Below are 26,936 nucleotides of genomic sequence, written 5' to 3' on the forward strand. Positions count from 1 at the left end.
AGGCTAATATAAAGCTAGTAAAAGGTAGTAGGCAGGCTAATATAAAGCTAGTAGTAGGCAGGCTAATATAAAGCTAGTAAAAGGTAGTAGGCAGGCTAATATAAAGCTAGTAGTAGCCAGTAGCCAGGCTAATATAAAGCTAGTAAAAGGTAGTAGGCAGGCTAATATAAAGCTAGTGGTAGGCGGGCTAATATAAAGCTAGTTGTAGGCAGTAGGCAGGCTCATATAAAGCTAGTAGTAGGAACAGTAGTAGGCAGGCTAATATAAAGCTAGTAGTAGGCAGGCTAATATAAAGCTAGTAATAGGAACAGTAGTAGGCAGGCTAATATAAAGCTAGTAATAGGTAATAGGCAGGCTAATATAAAGCTAGTAATAGGTAGTAGGCAGGCTAATATAAAGCTAGTAATAGGTAGTAGGCAGGCTAATATAAAGCTAGTAGTAGCCAGTAGTCAGGCTAATATAAAGCTAGTAAAAGGTAGTAGGCAGGCTAATATAAAGCTAGTAGTAGCCAGTAGCCAGGCTAATATAAAGCTAGTAAAAGGTAGTAGGCAGGCTAATATAAAGCTAGTGGTAGGCAGGCTAATATAAAGCTAGTTGTAGGCAGTAGGCAGGCTCATATAAAGCTAGTAGTAGGAACAGTAGTAGGCAGGCTAATATAAAGCTAGTAGTAGGCAGGCTAATATAAAGCTAGTAATAGGAACAGTAGTAGGCAGGCTAATATAAAGCTAGTAATAGGTAATAGGCAGGCTAATATAAAGCTAGTAATAGGTAGTAGGCAGGCTAATATAAAGCTAGTAATAGGTAGTAGGCAGGCTAATATAAAGCTAGTAATAGGTAGTAGGCAGGCTAATATAAAGCTAGTAATAGGTAGTAGGCAGGCTAATATAAAGCTAGTAGTAGCCAGTAGTCAGGCTAATATAAAGCTAGTAAAAGGTAGTAGGCAGGCTAATATAAAGCTAGTAGTAGCCAGTAGCCAGGCTAATATAAAGCTAGTAAAAGGTAGTAGGCAGGCTAATATAAAGCTAGTGGTAGGCAGGCTAATATAAAGCTAGTTGTAGGCAGTAGGCAGGCTCATATAAAGCTAGTAGTAGGTAGTAGGCAGGCTAATATAAAGCTAGTAGTAGGCAGGCTAATATAAAGCTAGTAATAGGTAGTAGGCAGGCTAATATAAAGCTTGTAATAGGTAGTAGGCAGGCTAATATAAATCTAGTAAAAGGTAGTAGGCAGGCTAATATAAAGCTAGTAGTAGCCAGTAGCCAGGCTAATATAAAGCTAGTAAAAGGTAGTAGGCAGGCTAATATAAATCTAGTAAAAGGTAGTAGGCAGGCTAATATAAAGCTAGTAGTAGGAACAGTAGTAGGCAGGCTAATATAAAGCTAGAAATAGGTAGTAGGCAGGCTAATATAAAGCTAGTAATAGGTAGTAGGCAGGCTAATATAAATCTAGTAAAAGGTAGTAGGCAGGCTAATATAAAGCTAGCAGTAGCCAGTAGCCAGGCTAATATAAAGCTAGTAAAAGGTAGTAGGCAGGCTAATATAAAGCTAGTAGTAGGCAGGCTAATATAAAGCTAGTTGTAGGCAGGCTCATATAAAGCTAGTAGTAGGAACAGTAGTAGGCAGGCTAATATAAAGCTAGTAATAGGTAGTAGGCAGGCTAATATAAAGCTAGTAATAGGTAGTAGGCAGGCTAATATAAAGCTAGTAAAAGGTAGTAGGCGGGCTAATATAAAGCTAGTAGTAGCCAGTAGCCAGGCTAATATAAAGCTAGTAAAAGGTAGTAGGCAGGCTAATATAAAGCTAGTAGTAGGCAGGCTAATATAAAGCTAGTAAAAGGTAGTAGGCAGGCTAATATAAAGCTAGTAGTAGGTAGTAGGCAGGATAATATACTTACCTGCAAGACTTTAGAAGTTCACTTTTGTTTGTTATGGTATAATGGTACATTACCACCATCCATTAAGCTATTGCATAACCCACTTACAAATACACAACATGACATGGCTTCATCTCTCTGCCCTTACAATCAACCCACACTCTACAGCAAACAGCATTCTTCCACTTCATTGTTTCGACAGAAAACCCACTGGCCACAGACATCATCTCAACATCTATTCCAAGTTGGTTCAACATAATCTCGTTGAAATGACATGGAAATAACGTTGATTCAACCGGTGTTGTGCCCAGTTGGAAGTTAATAAACACTAGTGGAGTGACATGAGCTCCCACACCACCACCATCATCATGGATGGCACCCACTCAACATGGCTACAATGAGCACGGTTACATGCACCCAATAGTGTGATTATTGTGGATAGTCAGGTTAATATAATAGTTTGTTTCAAATGTTTACATGCTTTGCAAGAATGATTTCCCTAATAATCCTGTTTACATAGATATCTGAAATCAGCCTACTGAAAATCGGCAGTCAAAATAAACGCGCTACCACAGTGATCATATTATTTTTGCGAAGACTATTTAATTCTGATTTCGGACATATAAAGTTTGTATGTGAAAACTATTTCTAAATTGCATATTTTGGGGTACCCGCTGATTAAAACACTGGAACGCCAATTAAACTGTTTACATGTCCTAATCGTTCTAAAGATTGCTGAGAAAACCAGGTGTTTTAATTAGCGTATGCTTACTTCAATTATGACCTCATGCCGATTAAGATAATCAGAGTAAGGTATTCACATGACTATTGCATAATCTGCCTTGTGCCATAAACAGTATAATATCAAATGATTAGTGTGTATGTAAACATACTCAATGATTCACATCCATGATCATTGAGGTCTTGAGATTCACACAATCATTACCTGAAAACAACGATTGATTCACGTCCATTTTTTTATTAATTATTATTTCATTCTTTATTTAACCAGGTAAGTCAGTTGAGAACAAGTTCTCATATACAACTGCAACCTGACAAAATCATTGAGTTTTTGAGATTCACACAATCATTACCTGAAAACAATGACTGATTCATATCCATTATCATTGAGTACGTTTACGTGCACACAAATAATTGGATATTAAACTGATTATAGCAGAAGGCCGAGTATGACATTAGTCATGTAAACACTTTACTCTGTTTATCTTAATCGTCGTAAGGTCATAATCGAAGTAAGCATACGCTGATTTAAAAAGACCTGGTTTTCTGAGCAATCTTTCAAACTATTAGGACATGTAAACAGTTTAATCGGCGTTCCAGCGGTGTATTTGATCAGCACAGGTGCCAGCACCGGGTAGTGCCAGCGTCCCTCTTATGTGTGAGTGGAATGAGTTCGGAAAAACTGAAAATATGCATCTTATAAACAGTTTTCACATACAAAATGTATACGTCCAAACTCAGAATCAATTAGTCTTCGCAAAAATAACATGGTCATTGCGGTAGCATGTAAACAGGATTATTAGGGAAATCATAATTCTTACAAAGCATTATTTTTACATAGCATGTAACTATTATATTAACCTGACTATGTAACTGCGCTCAATCGTTTTCAGGTAGTGATTGTGTGAATCTCGAAACGTCAATGATCTTGGACGTGAATCAATCATTGTTTCAGGTAGTGATTGTGTGAATCTCGAAATGTCAATGATCTTGGACGTGAATCAATCATTGTTTTCAGGTAGTGATTGTGTGAATCTCAAAACCTTGGACGTATACATAGCTCTGATGATTATGTTGAAATCAGATTGATGTAGCAATCTGTTAATCAGGTTAAGTCAATGTATCAGGTTAAGTAAATGTATTTAAGTTTAAGTTTTTCCCCAATTTCAATATTTACAATGCTGGTTGAAATTAGATGAAAACAGAATTGGTTGATGACTTTTTTCAAATCCAGTTTATTTTCAATGTTGATTCCATGTCACAGTATGTTGACAAATTCTGTTGATTTAACCAGTGGGTGCCAGTGGGTCGTTGTTTGTCTCTAAAGTACATACTAAGGCTGTTGGTTACATCTACAAACCAATAACTAATATGCTTACTGTGTGAAATTCGTATGAAGTACAATGTTGTATATATGTTGCTACAGAGGTTGTGGGTTGGGGTTATTGAACTGGCATCGCACTGGGCAAAAACGGGTTGAATCAACGTTGTATCCACGTAATTTCAACCAAAACATCCAATGTGACGATGTTGAATCAACGTGGAAAATACATTGGACTTGAATCAACATCATCAACATAACATTCGTATTTTATTTTATTAACCTAAATACAATGACATAGTGACATTTTTGTTGTTGATTTTACGTTGAATTTACATTAGTTGACAACTGAAACTAGATGATGAAGTGCCGTCTGTGCCCAGTGTGGTTGGCTTTCTGGAACCAAGACTCTCCAACAATGACGCCTCACCAGTGCAACGTTGTACAGTAGCAATACCCAATACCCAATACGGAGAGGATACTCTTACAAAAATGGATCTCAATGCCTGGAGGGAAGCTGTTCAAGTGCTCTTGAAAAATGTTTGGAATAGTTGACATATGAATGTTGATTTCGCCAGCTGTTGCTAACTTGCTACTATCTAGTTGGAATAGGAGTCAAACAGATAACTGTCAATGAACTTCAAAAGACTACCAAGAATGTATGTAACCAACCCTAGACATTTTAAAAGAGAAAGACAAACTATTTCATTAAAGGGAATTCACCTCTAATGTAGACATCATCATCTGCCCTCATGAACCACTCGTATTTATCCAGGTAATGGTCGTGCATGTACTTCAACATCATAAATGACTTCTTCTGTGGCGGGTATGAATCATCTACACCTGTCAACGACACCACGGGGACAGGAATGGGCAGTGGGACTGTTTCAGAGCCCTGGCTGGAGAAGAACTCAACCTTCCCGGGAATGGAACTGGTCCACGTCCTGTGTGCAGCCACGGCGCGGGAATCAAGGTACTTTTTGGCTGTCATGACGCCGACATAGAGAAAATGTCTAGGTTTGGAAATAGGTCCTCCGCCATCTCCACTACCGTTACCAGTCTTGTAAACGTTCTCGTCCTCCTCTTCACTGCCCTCTTGGCTGGACAGGTTATTCTCCGGGTCTTTGCGTAACGGATTACTTGCGGTGCTTCCAATGATTTCGGCCACTTTACCGATGCCAGCGGCATTACTGTAGTATGAGCAGATCGACTTCTTTCTTTTCCCACTGATTTCCACTACCCTGGGGACAATTAGCCAAGACGCCGCTGTAAATCCAAGAAAGACCCCTACAATTACGCCCATCCACGGTCTTCTAGACCTAACGGCCATGATTGAATTTAAAAAAATGAGAGTTTAAGTATGGTATAAACTAAATATATCCTCCCGAGTAGTGCTCACTTGATATAGCTGTTTTACACCGAGCAGTTTCCATAAATGGTTATCACTCATCTGCTAACGGCATTAGATGAGTAGCGGTATCTGAAGGTAAGAGTGTATCCCCACCTCCATGGATAACATCCTTAAAATGTATCCAACAAGCCATTTATCCGTAGATTATCTATTAGTATCGGTAGACTGTCATGTTACAGTTCTGGGGAAATATCCACTGAGTAGCTACAGTAGGTCGCTGGTAAAAGCTTCTTTATTTGTAATGTCCAGGGCGACGGCAGAAGTTGCAGTGCAGTCCGAATGAAAAGCAACGTTTGTAACCACAACTCTTCATTACTTTCCAGTGGATAGGCTACATTGTTCCTCCATGCGCAATCATTTCCCCCCCAAAAAAAGTTAACTCCACTAATTTCAGGCAACTCGAGTTGATTTGTTACCGCTGTTCTCCTCAGTCTTGAAACGTCGCGAATACAGTTTAGTTTGTGCACACTGTCGCTAAGTATATGCTACCTAAAGCTAGTTTATCCGCCCCTGACTCGCCATTTTGTTTACAGCTTGACGTCAGGGTAAATAACTTTTCATATCCTCCGTCCCTCTTCTCTAATTTCTCTGCGTTTCAGCCACAGACAATCAGTAGTAGACTATGCATATTCACTGGTGAAAGAAGTAACCGGAGAGTCTTCCTGTTGGGCAGGCAGACAGAGGGCGGAGAGAGACAGACTGAGAGAGACAGACTGAGATCTGTTCCTCTTCGCTGCGTGACGTCCGAATGAGACCCGTATTGGAAAAGTGAACCAACATCACCACATAAACCCTACATCTCATCAACTACTTATTTAATAACATGTCAAATACAGGTGTAACCTGTGGCGCATGGACTGTCGCCTATAATATTTATTTTCATCTTGACTGAACCGTCCAACTGATTTCTGGCACTACTGCAATTCATCTTATCATTGCTGATTGGGAGCGTACTCTTTCATGTGTAAAAGCCTAGATATAGAAACAGCAAGTAGCCTAGCCTAGTAGCCAAAACAGTAAATATAACCAACATTTCCATAATCACATATTTTCACAGCATTAGAATGTTCTGTATGGGATTTGAGGCCACTGTGTTGTGGCGCCCTCTCGTGGTATCGTACTATATGCGTACAGTGGCAGGAGTTTGTCAAACTGAAAGTGAGCAAATTGTAGGTGACTGCAGTATGGAAATGTGTGAAAATTGCAACAAAACAATACAATGAACAATCCTTGTGTAAAAATGAATCTTGACTTTATTTTTTATTTTTTTAAAGACATAAGTTGAGTTGTGAAATGATAGGTAACATTGAACACCAAATTGATGTGGTAGATTTACCTGATAAGAACAGCACACTCAAAACAAAGGACACATCCCAAATGGTCCCCTATTCCCTACATAGTGCACTACTTTGAATCAGGGCCCATAGGGTTAGTGCACTACATTTGACCAGGGCCCATATGGCTCTATATAGGAAATAGGGTACCATTTGGAAGGCCACCTATGTCTGACCTCCAGCTGCTGGTGTTGATTCAATAGATTTTTATGTTTATTTTAAGAACAAATTCTTATTTACAATGACAGCCTACTCCGGCCAAACCCAGACGACGCTGGGCCAATTGTGCTCCGCCCTATGGGACTCCCAATCACAGCCGGATGTGATACAGCCTGGATTTGAACCAGGTTCTATAGTGACACCTCTTGCACTGAGAATGCAGTGCCTTAGACCTCTGCACCACCAATTGATTCTGGTGCTGGTGTAGGCTACGCTGCACCTTGACAGACGACTAACTCTGAGCACCAGCCCTGTAATCAAAGAGAGAATCTCAATGCGGTCTTATACCCCTTTTAAACAGAAATGGGGCCACACACCTGCAACAATGATGTTCAGTGTCATTCAAGTGCCTATACTCAGACCCACTCACATGCACCAACCTCATACAATCTCTAACCTTCAGGGCCCCTACTCACAAGAGTCTCAGTCAGAGTTGTCCTGATATAGGGTAAGATTTCCCTTTTGATTATAATGACTGAGATTATATGGACAGGAGGGACCTGATCCTAGATCAGCACTCCTACTCTGATACACTTTGTGATTACGGAGCACAAGACTGTGTGATCAAAACACCTGATTCAAATAAGCAACTAATCATGATCCATTAGTTAATCAGGTGTGAAATGCTCAGCTTCCCCATTTTTACCTAGTACTCTTATTTATGACATTATAAACTGGGTGGTTCGAGCCCTGAATGCTGATTGGCTGACAGTCGTGGTATATCAGACCGTATACCACGGGTATGACAACATTTTATTTTTACTGCTCTAATTACATTGGTAACCAGTTTATAATAGCAATAAGGCACCTCGAGGGTTTGTGGTATATGGCCAATATACCACGGCTAAGGGCTGTATCCAGGCATTCCGCATTGCGCCGTGCCTAAGAACAGCCCTTAGCCGTGGTATATTGGCCATATACCACACCCCCTCGTTCCTTATTGCTTAAATAAACACTTGTGAATCGTGACAGCTCAAGCGTCTTCTCTCATGTCTTTCATAAATGTGAGAGTATGAACAATATGCCACAATAGTCCCAAATACGCAACGTGTTTCTAACACATACAGCCTACTGTACATGTTATAGTGAATGATGACACATCCTAAACCTTTTGAAAGAATTTGACCCACCTTGGCATGATTCTACAAATCAGTCACGGTTTCTTTAGATTTCTGGTGACTACAATTGGCACTGTGATGATGATAATGATGACGCACACTGACAGAATGACGACGGTCAGTATTTTGCAAAGTCTGTTCCTTTTAATCTCCGCTTCTTTCTTCTTTAACAAGGAGTCGTAACCAGGCGTGTAGAGATCCTCCAACCAAAACTCTACATCCTGTGGTCCTGTTTCTTCTTCCTGAAACAAAAGGGAGCGTTTGAAAGTGTAACAAAAACATCGCGACACTGTCATTATAGGTATGTAATAACATGTGACGACAGGTTATGACACATTTTTCAATGACCATGGATAATGCTACATATAGCTTCACGACATGTTAGTTATCATGAGCTGGAGTCGGCTGTTATAAGCAGTTATAATGGTTTATGTCACATTAGATGTAATGATTATGACTGTTGCATGTAAGCATATCCACTTCAAGGAAAGTGTTAGGAAAAGAGATGTCTTGTAACAGACTATAAAGTAAAATACATGTATTTCAATGTAAGTTCTAAATAAAAAGTACTTTATACATTATACATTTATACATGAGTAATAATCAGTAGATTTTATTACAATAATAGTAAAACAATAGCCTACATCATAAATAAAACAGTACATCAAACTAGACATTGTGCATTATACATATGTACATTGCTCAATTGCTACAAATTTACAGTGTAAAATGTACAATAATATTGTAAATGTTATACTGTACATTTGTAGTAATGGAGAAATGTACATACACTACCGTTCAAAGGTCACTTAGAAATGTCCTTGTTTTTGAAAGAAAAGCAAATTTTTTGTCCAATAAAACAACATCAAATTGATCAGAAATACAGTGTAGACATTGTTAATGTTGTAAATGACTAGAAACAGACGCCTCACAAGTCCTCAGCTGGCAGCTTCATTAAATAGTACCCGCAAAACACGAGTCTCAACGTCAACAGTGAAGAGGCGACTCCGGGATGCTGGCCTTCTAGGCAGAGTTCCTCTGTCCAGTGTCTGTGTTCTTTGGCCCATCTTAATATTTTCTTTTTATTGGCCAGTCTGAGATATGGCTTTTTCTTTGCAACACTGCCTAGAAGGCCAGCATCCCGGAGTCGCCTCTTCACTGTTGACGTTGAGACTGGTGTTTTGCGGGTACTATTTAATGAAGCTGCCAGCTGAGGACTTGTGAGGCGTCTGTTTCTCAAACTAGACACTCTAATGTACTTGTCCTCTTGCTTAGTTGTGCACCGGGGTCTCCCATTCCTCTTTCTAGTCTGGTTAGAGCCAGTTTGCACTGTTCTGTGCGTCGGCACTTACCTGATTTCTATCAGACCATCGGCACATTCCGGATTTCTGATTTCATTATTGAGACGGGAAAGAGACGAGTCTGACTTATTGATCACTGCTCTGTGATTCAGTAATAAAGAGAACATATCCCTCACTGCTCTGTGATTCAGTAATAAAGAGAACATATCCCTCACTGCTCTGTGATTTAGTAATAAAGAGAACATATCCCTCACTGCTCTGTGATTCAGTAATAAAGAGAACATATCCCTCACTGCTCTGTGATTCAGTAATAAAGAGAACATATCCCTCACTGCTCTGTGATTCAGTAATAAAGAGAACATATCCCTCACTGCTCTGTGATTCAGTAATAAAGAGAACATATCCCTCACTGCTCTGTGATTCAGTAATAAAGAGAACATATCCCTCACTGCTCTGTGATTCAGTAATAAAGAGAACATATCCCTCACTGCTCTGTGATTCAGTAATAAAAAGGACAGCTTTGTATTCTTTTTCACAGGGAAATAATTGGATGCTGTTACACTTGTCATCTTCATTGCAGAGCTGACTCCCTGCTGGCGCTGTTGGTGGTGCCCGTTGAGAGTTTTTAATTTGATTTCGGCTAGCCTGTGCAGCATTGGTTTGGGTGACCGTCATAGTCCCTGACGTGTCCCACAGTGCCTTGGTTGGGGACTTTGAGGATGGTATATCAGCTGTCACTTGGCTGATTGGTTTGGTCAGGTGAAACATTAGCTGCCTGATGGAGTTACGATGGTGCTTTCTGTGGTAGTTTGCCCAAGGATACGAATTCGCAGATAATCAGCTACCGCCGAGAGCAAACATCAAAGGGATAACAATTGGTGCTGTGAAGTTTGCCAGGCACTAGTGGTGTGTAGGTTTGGACTGTGGATGTGTATATGTAGCATTTAATAGTGTCTGCATGGACTTGATCCCATGCTATCACCTCCAGCTCTCCTTATTCTAAGGTCAACTGCCATGTAGCCTACCATTATCAGCCTCTATGGTACCTTCTATGGTTACTTCAGGTCTAAGAGAAGGAGACATCACTGCCAAATGTGCGATATCTTAACTTATTTTACTTGGCATATGTGACTTTGTGTGACAGTGACAAAGTCTGTATATCCAAAACATGCTCTATTTCCTGGAACTGATCTACTATTGCTGATGTTATTGCAAATCTAAACCCTGTCTGTCTGTCTGTCTGTCTGTCTGTCTGTCTGTCTGTCTGTCTGTCTGTCTGTCTGTCTGTCTGTCTGTCTGTCTGTCTGTCTGCCTGCCTGCCTGCCTTCCAGCCTTCCAGCCTTCCAGCCTTCCAGCCTTCCAGCCTGTCTGCCTGTCTCCCTGTCTGTGTTCCTGCTTGTCTGCCTGTCTACCTGTCTGCCTGCCTGCCTTTAAAGTCTTCAATTTACCTTTAGATAGCCTGCCAGGTTGGAGTGGATTGAGTGTCTGTCAAACTCCTGGATGGTCCAGGAGGGTTTGGACTTCTGGTTCTCCCCCATGTCTATAGTCCTTATGTCTGTGTACAGAGGGTTCCTCTTGATCTTGGAATTCAAGGTGTGTGACGTGATGTGCTTCTCCAGGTATCTGTCCACAAACACCACAGGGCTGCCCTCGGGGGACGAGGAAGGCCTATTGTCACTCACAGTCCTACTTTCCCTCTGGGGGGAGGATAGGGATGGAGAGAGAGAGGGGAAAAAGTAGAAAAAGGGAATTGTCTTTATATATTATTTTGCCTGTGGTAACAGTGTTTTTCCCTGTCCATTTTGGGATGTTACTAGGGGAAACACGGGGATACACACCCTTTTGTTATTACTTCCTATAAACCAGCTGTGCATAATGCATTTGTTGTGCCTTTCTATCACACCTAACAAAGTCTCACTTGGCCTTGTGAGATGCAACAAGCCGACTGAAATAATGCTCCTACTCCCAGAGTGGATGCTTTATGCTTTGTCAGTTATAACATATCATGGCTCCTTATGACAGTATTCTTTAGTAAAGGCTATTCATGTATTCATACATGGCCTATAATGCATCCGTAATGCATGTACACAGGTGATTCAAAGTCCCAATATTCCTACATGTCTGTGTGTTCAGCACAAAAACAGGCACCGGATTGATCCATCTTCCCTTGTTTGGAGCAGCAATTAAATGATGGAACACTTGCGCTATATCATGATGAAACGAATCACAGCCTTTTATTCATCAATTAATTGTGTAAAATGCAGAGAAGGAGATATGGACAGACTGAGAAACTGTGACCTTAACCAATTCTGATAAGCTCACTTGTTATTCTCATTGAACTCCAGTGACTGACTGACTCATTCCTGTTGACTCATGATTCTACTGCAACCAGAAGCTGTGGTTAATTATGGAGCCAAATTGACTTAAAAACAACAAAGATGAGAGTTGGATATACATTTGAAAAAGAACGAATCCAGACTGAATCAATCAATTCACAGTTGTCTGCAACTCAAAAAGAATGTCAGTTTATTATGTGTAAACTCTTTGTGATGTTTGGCAAGCACGGTGATGGAACACTGATGCAATGACTTTTCACTATGACCATTCATTACTATTCATTGAAAAGTCAATAGCTGTCATTGCGTGCGTCACGAAAGTAACTTGGACCTCTTATTTTAGTATATCTTTGTTTTACACACAAATAAAATAGGCTTATCTTTCATGTGTATTTTACTAGAACACTGTTACTTACAGCAACGAGTTATCAATAAAATATTCCTTAATTGAAATGATGGCAAGACAATGAGCATTTTAAATGACTCTTCAATTCAATTAGCCTAGTTAAACAGATTTTAAGCACTTCTGAGTTTGGCTTGAAGTATTCACCTAAATTGTTTGGATAAGTGCAAGATTGTGAAATGAAGTGCTGTCCTTATAGTTAGACTTAAGTTTGAGCCAGACGTATTCACACCTTTAAATACATACTGAATCTACATGACCGAGTCACTCCAAGCAGACAAGCCTTCCATTAGATATCATGTGAGTACCTGCCTTTAACAGTGAAAGTCAGAGAAAGGACAGAGACAGATGGCCTACCTGTTGATAGACTTGGTTACTCCACTGCCTCTGCCCCGACAGAGCTGCCCCGACCTGGAACATCCCGTGAGTGGCCGGCAGCATCCCCACGTCCAGCTGAAATAACTTCTCCGGGTGGTTGTTGTTGGGCAGAACCGAGATGTCCATCGTAGGTCCTCTTTAGCCGGAGCTCTACAGGAGCTGAGACGTGTTCAACCAGGCCTACGTTCACACACTGTTTGCCTTGTTGAACTCAATTCTGGTCCGTACACACGAGGCTACACACGGTGCCTCCATCAGATCAGCAATTATTGATGAGCCGCTATTTATGAGCAGGTGTCTTTTGCAGGGGTGTGTGTGTAACCTAACCTGACCTCTTGTGATGGGAACTAACCAACGGTGCCAGGCAGCAGGGTGACATGGTGGAGTCATACCCCAGGTAACAGACACCTGTACACCTGAGTATTGTCTAATGCTAGGCTAATACAATGCTCTATGGTGTGATATTTATATAAGTAAGTGTTTCCCAAACCTCTACATTTAGTTGATCTATTCCAATAGGAGTACAGCTGATTCACTGATCAACATTTATCAAGCCCTTGATTAGGCTGTAACTAGTACAGTACTGGGAAATTGCTGTTGGTATCATAGGCTACGAAAGACAATGCAAGATTTGTACAATGTAAGACTTTTTCCCCTTAAGTAATAAACTGTAGTCGTCTTATTAAATCCACAAAAGTTATATCTCGGGTATTAATATGTTACAAAGTTTCCCCATTTGAAGCAGACTCAGAATAAATGGAAGGTTTGTGCGATAGTTTCTATCCCTGATAGCAGACGACTGCTGGACCAATCTGGCACCGCAATGTCGAGCAAGGTCTGGTTTTATCATGGTAATTATCTGGTTTAGGCAACCAGACCGGGACCAAAATTCCAAGTGGTATCTAGTAAGCTGTAACCTTGTAGAAATGAGCCTGAATTTGAGACACAATAAAAAAAGTCAGGAATCTGTATAGTTCATTGACAGGCCTGATCTAGGAGCAGCCATTAGTGGCCCGATATGGCTCAGTTGGTAAAGCATGAGGCTTACAATTTGTATTTATTTATATAGTTGTTTTGAGGACAACTTTTAGCCTTCAAGCAAAATCCAAGCAATACAATATGACATGGAAACCATAGGAACAAACAAATAATGGAGAATGTATTTTATTATTTTCTCAGGAACATGATATGCAGGCAGTTTTTTCTCCTACACAACCGTAAAACATTACGAGAGAACGCTACATACAGGTATGTAGGAGCCATTAAAAAAAATGACATGGTCTTACAGTGCTATAAAATGTCCATTTTAATTCTATTCAACAACACTCAACTTCAACTTGTTTTCAGCCAATGACAGAAGGTATAAACCAAGCAGTATTTTTTTGCACCATGTGACGCCTAGACTGAGGGCTCATGGGAACCAGAGTAGGGTGAAGTTGCCCCTAGACGCTGATCTAGGGTCAGTTTAGCATTTTTTTTCTCCACTAATTCTTAAGGTCAGGATTGATGGAGGGGAAGTTGATCCTAGAGCTGTACCTAGGGGAACCTTCACCCCGGAGCCAACCCATACCAGTGCAGCAGTACTTCAGTGTAAACATGTACAGTGTTTCTTAGTTCTACATTATCTCTATTCAAGTAGAGGGCCGTGGAGTGATACACTAGAAACAGTCATCGTTGTGTGAATAGCATGTACAGCAGATTGTTCTAGTGAAGCAGCTTGCTGTTCAGATGTTGGCGTTCTAACATTGACTTTAACATACAAGACAGCCGTGGGCTCATCCTGGTGTACACAACCAAGGTAGGCCATACTGTACTAACTATTTGACGGAAATATGAATGATAGTTTACTCTATGACTAAACAATGTCCCTTTAGTGATTTTGTTTAAACAAATTTTGAAATATGTGATTTAAAATGGAGGATCATTTCCCTTTAGAAGCCCTCCTGAAGACGCTGAGACCTAAATCCTAACTTGGAGAGATCCGTGCGCGTAACTGGGATGCATTCAGTTCGATTCAACGTTCGCTACTGAACTACATTTCCCCCAAACGATGCGCAGCGTTCCCGTAACAGCCTTTGAGGTATGTTTGCTCCGTGTTTGGTGGGTGTGGCCTGATCAATATGGGTGTGGCCTGATCAATATATGTGTGGGCCTATCAATATGGGTGTGACCTGATCAATATGTGTGTGACCATTTTAAATCGCAAAACTCGTGCAGCACACACACACACACACACCATAAAATCTCACGCGACTGTGGGACGCGGGACAAAGCTGGCACCGCAATGTCGAGCAAGGTCTGGCCTTATCATGGTAAAGATCTGGTTTAGGCAGCACACACACCATACACCGTTCTTCAACTGGTCGTTCAGTACAGTACCATTTCCGTTGAAGTAAACGTCGAACACCGCTATGTGACGTACTGACCACACCCCTGATGTCAATGTTACATTTGAGGAAAAAGATTTGAGTCTTTAAGCTTTCCACACAATTGTTTCAGTCCCAACAGATCCTAAGGCAGCACCATTGTTAACATATGCATAGACATAGATTAATTCAGTAAATGTTACAATAAGGTATTTTCTCCAACTTTAAGCAAGCCTCGGCTATTTGGCAACACTTTATGTTTAAGCCTAGATCCCCAAAAGTTCACTCAAGTACACTAATTAGCACCACATAAACAGCACGTTACTACAAAGAGACATTTAAGCTAAATAATAAGAATATATTTGCTGTCGTTACTAGAAGTATCATCAATTATCCAAATCCCTCCAAAGCCACATTGTTGCTTACAGTGTTCGACATTAAGCCAAACATGTACAAAGCAAATGAAGCGCTGAAAGTCCTAAACCCTAAAACATCATATCAATCAAACCTAAGTGTCTTTACAGCTGTACTGCTTTCAGTATTGCTTCTAAATGGACAGTATTGTGAATTCTGTTTGAGATAGATTAAACATACAGTACTATTTGTATCTCTAAACACATTTTTGCTAAACTTGACGAAGGACAAGAACGTCATTGTAATTACTCACGGCTGGAAGCCAAAGTCTCAGCAGTGGCTATACCAAACAGATAGCATGAAGTTCACCAATGCTGAAATAGATAGAAATGTTTGTGCTGGGCTAAAGAAGTAAACTTGAGAAGAAAAAAAAACCCGGAAAGTCCAACACACTGATTATGCTCCGAAAATAGCACCTTTTATCAGACAACGTTTCCATCCACAAGGATCTTCGTCAGGTCATTTTGTCAGGTTGTTTTGACCTGATGAAGATCCTTACAGATGGAAATGTTGTCCGATAAACAGTGGTACTTGGGAGCATAAACAGTGTGCGGGACTTTCTGTTTTTTTGGGGAAGAAACTGATAGGAAACCAGTAGACCTAGGTCCGATGGTACGCTTGAAGTTTGTAGTTTGCACTTTTGGCACTATTGCATTGGTTACATTATACGGGGTTAACTAAATTAATGGAAACTACAAGTTGTATACCTTGATGGATTTTGTCTGATTTTCAATGTGATAAATCCCGAAAAAAATACAGTATGGAAAATAGTAAGACATTTACAAAATATTAGCATGAGTTAACATTATTAAAAACAAAAACTTCTCCAAAAACACCAAAGAGTTGGATCCTTATGTAGATCTACAGTATATCAGCTCAACGGATCCCAGGTGAAGGCTGGTCAACAATTACACCCTCAAAAGAGATGTGCTTAGACCGACTCAATACCAATAACATGACATAGTATCGACTCAATATCAATAACATGGCCATAGTATCGACTCAATATCAATAACATGACATAGTATCGACTCAATATCAATAACATGGCCATAGTATCGACTCAATATCAATAACATGGCCATAGTATCGACTCAATATCAATAACATGGCCATAGTATCGACTCAATACCAATAACATGGCCATAGTATCGACTCAATATCAATAACATGGCCATAGTATCGACTCAATATCAATAACATGGCCATAGTATCGACTCAATACCAATAACATGGCCATAGTATCGACTCAATACCAATAACATGACATAGTATCGACTCAATACCAATAACATTACCATAGTATCGATTCAACCTCAATAACATGACATAGTATCGACTCAATACCAAAAAGATGGCAATAGCATGTACTCAATACCAGTAACATGAGCATAATATCGACTCAATACCAGTAACATGAGCATAATATCGACTCAATACAAATAACATGAGCATAGTATCGACTCAATACCAATAACATTACCATAGTATCGACTCAATACCAATAACATGACATAGTATCGACTCAATACCAATAACATTACCATAGTATCGACTCAATACAAATAACATGAGCATAGTATCGATTCAATAACATGACATAGTATCGACTCAATACCAATAACATGAGCATAGTATTGACTCAATACCAATAACATTACCATAGTATCGACTAAATACAAATAACATGACATAGTATCGATTCAACCTCAATAACATGACATAGTATCGACTCAATACCAATAAGATGAGCATAGTATCGACTCAATACTAATAACATGACATAGTATGGACTCAATACCAATATCATGACATAGTATGGACTCAATACCAATAACATGACATAGTATGGACTCAATACCAATAACATGACATAGTATGGACTCAATACCAGTAACATGACATAGTATGGACTCAATACCAATAACATGACATAGTATGGACTCAATACCAATAACATGACATAGTATGGACTCAATACCAATAACATGACATAGTATGGACTCAATACCAGTAACATGACATAGTATGGACTCAATACCAATAACATGACATAGAATGGACTCAATACCAGTAACATGACATAGTATGGACTCAATACCAATAACATGACATAGTATGGACTCAATACCAGTAACACAACGTACTAATGACACATTTACAGTGCTTATAATCTACCGCTGGTTAGGTTGAAACAGGTGTGTTCTGTCCATCCCACGTGTTGGAATAAGTGCACTTGATATACATACATAGGATTTGACACCTAAATTCGCCCCTGGAAGGAGGGGGCGAGGGGGTGAGGGGAGGGTCAACTCCTCTGCTGCATCTTCTGTGCGTAAAAGTCCCGGCAAGTTTCACAGCAGCGTTGATACCAGCGCATGTCTTGGCAGAGGTTCTTCTCGCGGATTACTTTGCAGTAAACCGGCCACTGGTCCCGTAAACACTTGAATGTCAGGGCAGCTACGGAGGATGAAAGGAGAGATTCAGTTTGACATAGTGCACAGTTTCCTAATCCGAGTCCTGGGGATCCAAAATGGTGAACATTTTTGTTCCAGCCTAGCAGTAACCCACTTGATTCAACTCATCATCAAGCCTGTGATTGCTTGAACTGGGCGTGTTAGTGCAGAGGACCAGGATTAGGAAACATCCATGTATTGTAACACCTATACATATGAATATAATAAGTTTTGTTGATAGCATGCAGTTTTAACTGAATAACAGATGAACATGGCTTTTTATCAAATAGTTATTCCAGTGCATCACCAATAGGTGGCAGTATTATACACATTTCACATTTACTTTTCTTTGCACTGATTCAACTTTGCATTTCATTGGAGATGAAATAAAAATATAAATACAAATCTATCATGTAAAACAGAGATTACATTGAAAGTCCAGCTGCCACATTGCAATTTCAGGGCTATCAAAAAGAATGGGTATTATAGTAGCAAATTATTAGCCACACCTAAACACACAATGACTAAAGGATGATGGCAGAAGCATATTATTGCACATTCCCACAGACTCAAGCAGTCCTATATTGTCCAAAAGCTTCCAAATAGTCTCTCTCTCTCTCTCTCTCTCTCTCTCGTAAAATCTGTCCTCAAACCCTCAGTCCATTGACACTAACACCCGTTTACACGAGAGCAGAGTTCTCAAGAGGACGCAAGGTCACGAGGATAACCTTGTTTCATTTGTGTTTCAGGGCTGCTGTGCTGGGTAGGGGAGTCGGCACTCTGCAACACACACTACTCTGTCACACAATCAACAAAACGTTATATTATGACCGTTCCATCGCATTCCATTTGCATCGGCAGCATTCTGAATAAACTCAGATCTCGGGGGCATAGAAACTGTGTTGACATACTTTCTTGAAGTGAACAGGCCTTGGTAATGAAGCCAGGGGTTGTAAACATCCCTCTTTGCCAATGAGACGATGGGACCACCAACACTGGTTGCTTCCCAAATCGCATTCTATCCCCTATGTAGTGCACTACTTTTGACCAGGGCTCATGGGGTAGTGCACTACATAGGGAATAGGGTGCCGTTTGGGACTGCCACGGTCTCTATCTACCTCGGAACATTCCAGAGGCGGCTAGGGAGGGCTGCCACTTCTTGGATATGTCTGAAATGGCACCCTGTTCCCTAGTGCATTACTTTTGACCAGACCCCTATAGGCCCTGGTCAAAAGTAATTCACTACATAGGGAATAGGGTGCCATTTGAGACGTAAACCCTTCTCTTGATGGCGTTCTGCTGTTTTTGAGATGGCGTGAAGTCTCCACCAAGGCAAACACAACGGAACACAACACCCGTGGCTGGGGTGGGATTAGTGGGAACGCCATGGCGACAGACAGTAAAACAACTCACACCTCTTCATTCTTCTGCCTCCCGAAATCTGAGTCATCCTTTTGGCTTCATGGGAAAAGTCTGAGTCATCTTTTTGGCTTCATGGGAAATTCAACTGCTAAGTCTAGTTTGCTGCTGCGCGGCTGAGCCCATTGTTACTGCGACTGATACACAGTAGTAGAGGTGTAACAGTGTTTTCATTAGTGGTACGGGATACACATGGTATACACCGTTCAATGAAATGCTTACTTGCAGGTTCCTTCTGGACAATGCAACAACAATAAGAAACAATAATAATACCATATTTTTTATTTGTTTTATTTAAAATAAGAATATAAACAAAGTAAATGACTCAGTAGAATATATATTTTTTTATTTTTTAGCATTGTAGATAAAATTGTCTTCACCAACCACTGGAGGGCCTTACGGTTGTGGACAGAGAAATTCTCGAACCAGGCTGTGATACAACCGGTCAGGACACTCTCAATGGTGCAGGGGTAGTATTTGGAGAGGATCCGGGGCGGCATGCTGAATTTCTTCAGCCGCCTTAGGAAGTAAAGATGCTGTCGCACCCTTTTGACAAGAGTGGTGGTGTTGTTGGTCCATGTCAAGTCCTCTGTGATGTGGATACAGAGGAACTTAAAACTGCTGACTCTCTCTACTGAAGTCCCGTTGATGTGGATCTGTGCATGTTCCCTATGCTTCCTCCCTATAGCCTGACTCGTCTTGGTTGGTTATCAGGCCTAAAACATGATCGTCAGAAAACGTGATGATGGAGTTAGTGTCGTGCAAAGCCAACAGAGAGTACAGCAGAGGACTGAGGACACACCCCTGGGGGGCCCCTGTGTTAAGAGTCATTGTGGAGGACGTGTTGTTGCCAATCCTCACAGCCTGTAGTCTGCCCGTCAGGAAGTCCAAGATCCAGTTGCAGAGGGTGCTGTACAGAACATGACCAGCCTCTCGAAGCACTTCACAATTACCGGGGTGATCTTTTTGAGCATGTCACCTTCTTTTTCTTGGGCATTGGGACTATGATGGTGTCCTTGAAGCAAGTGGGGTATACAGCCTGGGACAGGGATAGGTTGAAGATGTCTAAGAAGAAGCCCACCACCCGGTCAGCACACACCCTGAGGGCGTGGCCAGGGATGCCATCTGGGCCGGTGGCTTTGTGAGTATTCACTCTTTTGAGAGTTTTTCCTCACGTTAGCCTCGGAGAGCGAAAGAACCTGGTCGTCCGGAACAGCGAGAGTCCTCCTGGATGGCTTGGTATTGTCCACCTTTGTAGTCCGTGATAGTCTGTAGTCCTTGACACATGCGTTGCGGGTCTGAGTTGTCGAACCTCAATTAAAAGTTTGAGTCTGTATTGTCTTTCTGCGTCCCTAAATGTGCTCGTACCTGTTTATCTTGTACGCATCGCGCACCACAGAGCCATCGGGATTCGTTCTGCTGACATTGAATGCTGCAATACAGGCTCTCAGCATGGTACGGATTTCTCCATTCATCCAGGGTTTTTGGTTGGGGTATGTCTGGATTGTTATTGTGGGTACAATATCATCAACACATTTCCTAATGAAGCCTGTGACTGACGTTGTACACTGAGTGTACAAAACATTAAGGGCACCTGCTCTGTCCATGACATAAACTAACCAGGTGAATGCTATGATCTCAAATATTATTATTATGATTTTTTTTTAAATGTACCCCTTTTTCTCCCCAATGTTGTGGTATCCAATTGGTAGTTACAGTCCTGTCCCATCACTGCAACTCCCGTACGGACTTGGGAGAGGCGAAGGTCGAGAGCCATGCAGCCTCCGAAACACAACCCAGCCAAGCCGCACTGCTTCTTGACACAACGCCCGCTTAACCCGGAAGCCAGCCGCACCAATGTGTCAGAGGAAACACCATACACCTGGCAACCATGTCAGCGTGCACTGCACCCAGCCCACCACGGGAGTTGCTAGTGCGCGATGGGATAAGAACATCCCTGCCAGCCAAACCCTCCCTAACCCAGACGACGGACGACGCTGGGCCAATTGTGCGCCGCCCCATGGGTCTCCCGGTCGCGGCCGGCTGCGACAGAGCCTGGACTCGAACCATCTCTAGCGGCTCCCACTCGGGAGGCCCCATGATCCCTTATTGATGTCAATTGTTAAATCCACTTCAATCAGTGTAGATGAAGGGCAGGTTAATGAAGGATTTTTTAAGCCTTGAGACAATTGAGACATGGATTGTGTATGTGTGCCATTCAGAGGGTGAATGGGCAAGACAAAATATTTAAGTGCCTATGAACAGGGTATGGTAATAGGTGCCAGGTTCACTGGTTTGTGTTAAGAACTGCAACGCTGCTGGGTTTTTCACGCTCAACCGTTTCGTGTGTATCAAGAATGATCTACCACCCAAAGGACATCCAGCCAACTTGACAACTGTGGGAAGCATTGTAGTCAACATGGGCCAGCATCCCTGTGGAACGATTTCGACAACTTATAGTGTCCATGCTTCATGAAATTGAGGCTTTTCTGAGGGGGGAGGTGTCTTAAAGTAATGATGGACTGTTGTTTCTCTTTGCTTATTTGAGCTGTTCTTGCCATAATATGGTGCTATCTTCTGTATACCAACCCTACCTTGTCACAACATAACTGATTGGCTCAAATGCATTAAGAAGGAAAAAGAATCCACAAATTAACTTTTAACAAGGCACACCTGTTAATTGAAATGCATTCCACAAGTGACTACCTCATGAAGCTGGTTGAGAGAATGCCAAGAGTGTGCAAAGCTGTCATCAAGGCAAAAGGTGGCTATGAAGAGTCTCAAATAGAAAATATATTTTGATTTGTTTAATACTTTCTTTGGTTACTACATGATTCCATATGTGTTATTTCATAGTTTTGATGTCTTCACTATTATTCTACATTGTAGAAAATAGTAAAAAATAAAGAGAAAACCCTTGAATGAGTAGGTGTCCACACTTTTGACTGGTACTGTATTCCTATCATTATTCTCAAAACAGCATTGAGTCTGCCTCCTCTGTCCAGCACTTCACTATTCTGTGTTGATGGTTCCCTCTTGAGTTGCTGCTTGTAGGCGGGGAGTAGGAACAGAGAGAGACGTTATCTGATTGTATGCAAAAACAGTGATAGTATTAGTTGCTATTGACTGCATGGTAATATGTATGTCAGTGGTATTGGTCCTATATCTATGACAACTGTGTGGCTTGTGGGCTAGTCTTTTATCTAAGCATGTTTTCATAGTATTTTTGTTTTATTTTATACTTTGTAGCCCTAATCTCACATTGAACAGACTATTGAGCAGACAATTTTCTGTTTTTTTTCATTCAATATCTATTGTACCACTATACAGATTCAATTGATATAACATTGTACTCCAACAGACGTATGTCTGTTCTAAATAGAATGGATAAACAGGAAATATGTACAAAAAAAAAAATGAATGGGAGTGAATAAAAAATAATACAAAAAGTGAATGCGAGAGAGGCTTGAGGCACAAACGTTCATATTTTCCAGATTCCTGGAGGAGCTTAGCATTACCAGCTGTGAAGGTTTTAGAGGGGGGGGGGGGCAGGGCTGCTACCCTGGTGCGTACCACAGACACCCCTCCCTCCAGCTGCATCTCTGCCGGCGTACACCAATTATAAACATCATGCCATATATCCACCCGGCCTCAGCCCGGTCTCAGCCCAACCTCAACCTCAGTAGCCCCAGTCTCAATCTCAGCAACCCCAGCCCCACCCCCAGTCGCAACCTCGACAGCCTCATTCTCAACCTCAGCAGCCTCAGCAGAATCAACCTCAGCAGCCCCAGAATCAATCTCAGCAGCCCCAGAATCAACCTCAGCAGCCCCAGAATCAACCTCAGCAGCCCCAGAATCAACCTCAGCAGCCTCAGCAGAATCAGCCTCAGCCCCAGAATCAACCTCGGCAGTCTCAGCCCCAGAATCAACCTCGGCAGCCCCAGCCCCAGCAACTCTTCCCCAGCTGCAATTTATGATAAACTATGCTCACTCTTCCCAGAAGGCTTAATATTTTCGAACGTCGTCATCTGGTACCATCCAGCCCCTAAACACAGTGACCTGCGTCCTAAATGGCACCCTATTCCCTATGTAGTGCACTACTTTTGACCAGAGCCCTATTCCCTATTTAGTTCACTACTTTTGACCAGGGCCGATAGGGACACACCCAGGGACGAGTGGGCAGAAGGGTTGGTGGAACGTGTAAACTGTGAAATTCACTGCAGGCTTTAAAAAAAATAATAAAAAATGGCACTTGTGTCTGGGGTCAACGGAGGTTGTTGAGTGGTGTGTCTGGCATGCTCGTGAATAGGCGATATTATACAACACAGCATAATTCCACAGCTTGAGGCCGCACATAATATTTTTAATGAAGTCATCAAAACATGGCACATTTAGATTGCCGGGGCCCTCCGCCTTGCTGGGGAAGTGGTGGGCCAAACTTTCCACATCAACGCTCGCCAATTAATGGGTTTTGAACTGACTCGGGAATGAGCTCGAGATACTTTGAGGATAGTTTTTTGGAAACCCTACACAGCGCGATGTCTGTCAGAGAGCCCGTTGTGCGCGAGACAGATGATGTATCTAATGGATTTGTACCATACTCAAATAATGAGACAGAACAACCCTTGGGAACGTTCGATGAACTTGGGAAGCTATGATAGGTAAGGGAGCTGGAATGGTGATTGCAAGCTGCGTCTAGGGAACAGTTATTGTAAGTAGTAAAAACAACAGGACTTCATTATTATTAGGTATTTATTATTAGGTTATTATATTAATCTATAGATTAATTATTATCAGGACCAATCTATAGCTGAATATAGAGCTCAACTCTTGTCTTTTCTAAACCCATGCAAGCATCAAGTGAGTTCTGGCCTTCTTTAATATTCAATCTATTTTAACTTTAAAGAATAAACTGTGTTGATAAAACCCTGACTCTGAAAAGAAAGGGCATTTCTCCAATTCATTTTCTGGATAACATTTCGGAACTGAATTGGAACGGATCCCTACCTTTGTTCAACATGAACCCGGGAGGTGGTGACAGTGATGACAAGTTGCGTGATAACTCACCCAGGCGTGGCGAGGTGATGGTGTTGACGTTGATCCTCTCATTGCACGCCTGCTGCTGACATGGCCGGTACGCCGCCGGCTTCTCCGACGAGAAGCACTCGTTGCCGTGGCGCCCGGTGATCTTGTGCATGCACTGGATAACCCGGGACTGCATGCTTTTACCACAGGTGACCGAGCACTGTCAACACCGTAACACACAGCATAAGATCAGAGACACTGTCAACACCGTAACACACAGCATAAGATCAGAGGTACTGTCAACACCGTAACACACAGCATAAGATCAGAGGCACTGTCAACACCGTAACACACAGCATAAGATCAGAGGTACTGTCAACACCGTAACACACAGCATAAGATCAGAGGCACTGTCAACACTGTAACACACAGCATAAGATCAGAGGTACTGTCAACACCGTAACACACAGCATAAGATCAGAGGTACTGTCAACACCGTAACACACAGCATAAGATCAGAGGTACTGTCAACACCGTAACACACAGCATAAGATCAGAGACACTGTCAACACCATAACACACAGCATAAGATCAGAGGCACTGTCAACACCATAACACACAGCATAAGATCAGAGGCACTGTCAACACTGTAACACACAGCATAAGATCAGAGGCACTGTCAACACCATAACACACAGCATAAGATCAGAGACACTGTCAACACCGTAACACACAGCATAAGATCAGAGACACTGTCAACACCATAACACACAGCATAAGATTATGTCAGTGGCCATAATGTCAAATACAATGCAAAATATAATAATAATAACAAAATATTTATTTTTTGTTATGAGCTCATACTGATGAGTTAGGAACTCCCCTCACCTGGTTGTCTAGGTCTTAATTGATGAGTTAGGAACTCCCCTCACCTGGTTGTCTAGGTCTTAATTGATGAGTTAGGAACTCCCCTCACCTGGTTGTCTAGGTCTTAATTGATGAGTTAGGAACTCCCCTCACCTGGTTGTCTAGGTCTTAATTGATGAGTTAGGAACTCCCCTCACCTGGTTGTCTAGGTCTTAATTGATGAGTTAGGAACTCCCCTCACCTGGTTGTCTAGGTCTTAATTGATGAGTTAGGAACTCCCCTCACCTGGTTGTCTAGGTCTTAATTGATGAGTTAGGAACTCCCCTCACCTGGTTGTCTAGGTCTTAATTGATGAGTTAGGAACTCCCCTCACCTGGTTGTCTAGGTCTTAATTGATGAGTTAGGAACTCCCCTCACCTGGTTGTCTAGGTCTTAATTGATGAGTTAGGAACTCCCCTCACCTGGTTGTCTAGGTATTAATTGATGAGTTAGGAACTCCCCTCACCTGGTTGTCTAGGTCTTAATTGATGAGTTAGGAACTCCCCTCACCTGGTTGTCTAGGTCTTAATTGATGAGTTAGGAACTCCCCTCACCTGGTTGTCTAGGTCTTAATTGATGAGTTAGGAACTCCCCTCACCTGGTTGTCTAGGTCTTAATTGATGAGTTAGGAACTCCCCTCACCTGGTTGTCTAGGTCTTAATTGATGAGTTAGGAACTCCCCTCACCTGGTTGTCTAGGTCTTAATTGATGAGTTAGGAACTCCCCTCACCTGGTTGTCTAGGTCTAAATTGATGAGTTAGGAACTCCCCTCACCTGGTTGTCTAGGTCTTAATTGATGAGTTAGGAACTCCCCTCACCTGGTTGTCTAGGTCTTAATTGATGAGTTAGGAACTCCCCTCACCTGGTTGTCTAGGTCTTAATTGATGAGTTAGGAACTCCCCTCACCTGGTTGTCTAGGTCTTAATTGATGAGTTAGGAACTCCCCTCACCTGGTTGTCTAGGTCTTAATTGATGAGTTAGGAACTCCCCTCACCTGGTTGTCTAGGTCTTAATTGATGAGTTAGGAACTCCCCTCACCTGGTTGTCTAGGTCTTAATTGATGAGTTAGGAACTCCCCTCACCTGGTTGTCTAGGTCTTAATTGATGAGTTAGGAACTCCCCTCACCTGGTTGTCTAGGTCTTAATTGATGAGTTAGGAACTCCCCTCACCTGGTTGTCTAGGTATTAATTGGACACATATTGAAAGGAAATGACAGCAGACTACTGCATTTCATTGAATGAGTTTGACCATGAAATGATATCTGTTTGATTACGAAAGCGTTATGACTTTTGACCTCATGTTAAGTGTCACCTACCACAGCCCCTGGTCAGTGCCCCAGTATGTGGCTGTATGTATGAGTGATCCATATAATGAGCTTGCATCACTCACTTGGGCCAAGCCAAAAGTCTCTGAGGTGAAAGACCTGCCAAGGCATGAGTGGAACACCGGCTTCAGCGATTGGCTGCGGCCAGCCCGAGCTGTTTCCGTGGTCGACTGCTGTTCGCCAAAACACAGAGAGATTCAGGCCTAAATATGTCCAACCCGGCAGAGACAGAGTGAATTTATACAGGAGGCGCTGCGATGAATAGTGGCAGAGACAGATTAATATAGTCTTGTAATCCCTTCTCCAATGTCTTTTTAAAAAACAGCTTTCTAGACATTCAAAGAAGTGGGGGGTTGGAGAGATGGAGTCCGTCCGCTTTCAACTCGAGGCTTTTTCGACATGAGCTAACTTCGTAATGCATTTATGTGGAGGTGAGTGTTTAAATAACAGACAGCTGTTGTGACTAGAACAGCATGTTGGGGATCAGGCATGTCTGGACGGGGCGAGCGGGGAGAGAACCGCCTCGGCGGCGCTCCTATTCACCCGATACATTAGTCTGCTTTAGCCATACCGAGGCTCGGGAAGATGGCAAAT

The 26,936-nt window shown here is 41.8% G+C and overlaps 3 protein-coding genes across 3 annotated transcripts in view; all 3 read right to left on the bottom strand.

The window, feature by feature from the left end:
• The window catches only part of chsy3 (chondroitin sulfate synthase 3), a 190,288-nt gene extending 184,194 nt beyond the window's left edge, over positions 1–6,094 (bottom strand). Inside the window, exon 1 of the mRNA XM_014145320.2 lies at positions 4,655–6,094. Within this exon, the coding sequence (XP_014000795.1) occupies positions 4,655–5,261 (607 nt within the window). The 5' untranslated portion in view covers positions 5,262–6,094. The remainder of the gene's footprint in view (positions 1–4,654) is intronic.
• A 1,954-nt stretch (positions 6,095–8,048) lies between these two features.
• Positions 8,049–12,557, bottom strand: minar2 (membrane integral NOTCH2 associated receptor 2). Its single transcript, XM_014145151.1, has 3 exons — positions 12,411–12,557; positions 10,763–11,011; positions 8,049–8,255 (listed from the first exon to the last, which is right to left on the bottom strand). Exons 1-3 carry the CDS (start codon positions 12,555–12,557, stop codon positions 8,049–8,051), a joined length of 603 nt encoding a protein of 200 aa, XP_014000626.1.
• Positions 12,558–13,579: 1,022 nt separating this feature from the next.
• The window catches only part of LOC106571837 (A disintegrin and metalloproteinase with thrombospondin motifs 19), a 117,989-nt gene continuing 104,632 nt past the window's right edge, over positions 13,580–26,936 (bottom strand). The window contains exons 22-23 of the mRNA XM_014145308.2: positions 24,154–24,331; positions 13,580–17,671 (exon numbers count right to left, since the gene is read on the bottom strand). Of these exons, the coding sequence (XP_014000783.1) occupies positions 17,520–17,671; positions 24,154–24,331 (330 nt within the window). The 3' untranslated portion in view covers positions 13,580–17,519. The remainder of the gene's footprint in view (positions 17,672–24,153; positions 24,332–26,936) is intronic.

The sequence above is a fragment of the Salmo salar genome, chromosome ssa01, assembly GCF_905237065.1.
Source record: "Salmo salar chromosome ssa01, Ssal_v3.1, whole genome shotgun sequence".
Lineage (NCBI taxonomy): Eukaryota > Metazoa > Chordata > Actinopteri > Salmoniformes > Salmonidae > Salmo > Salmo salar.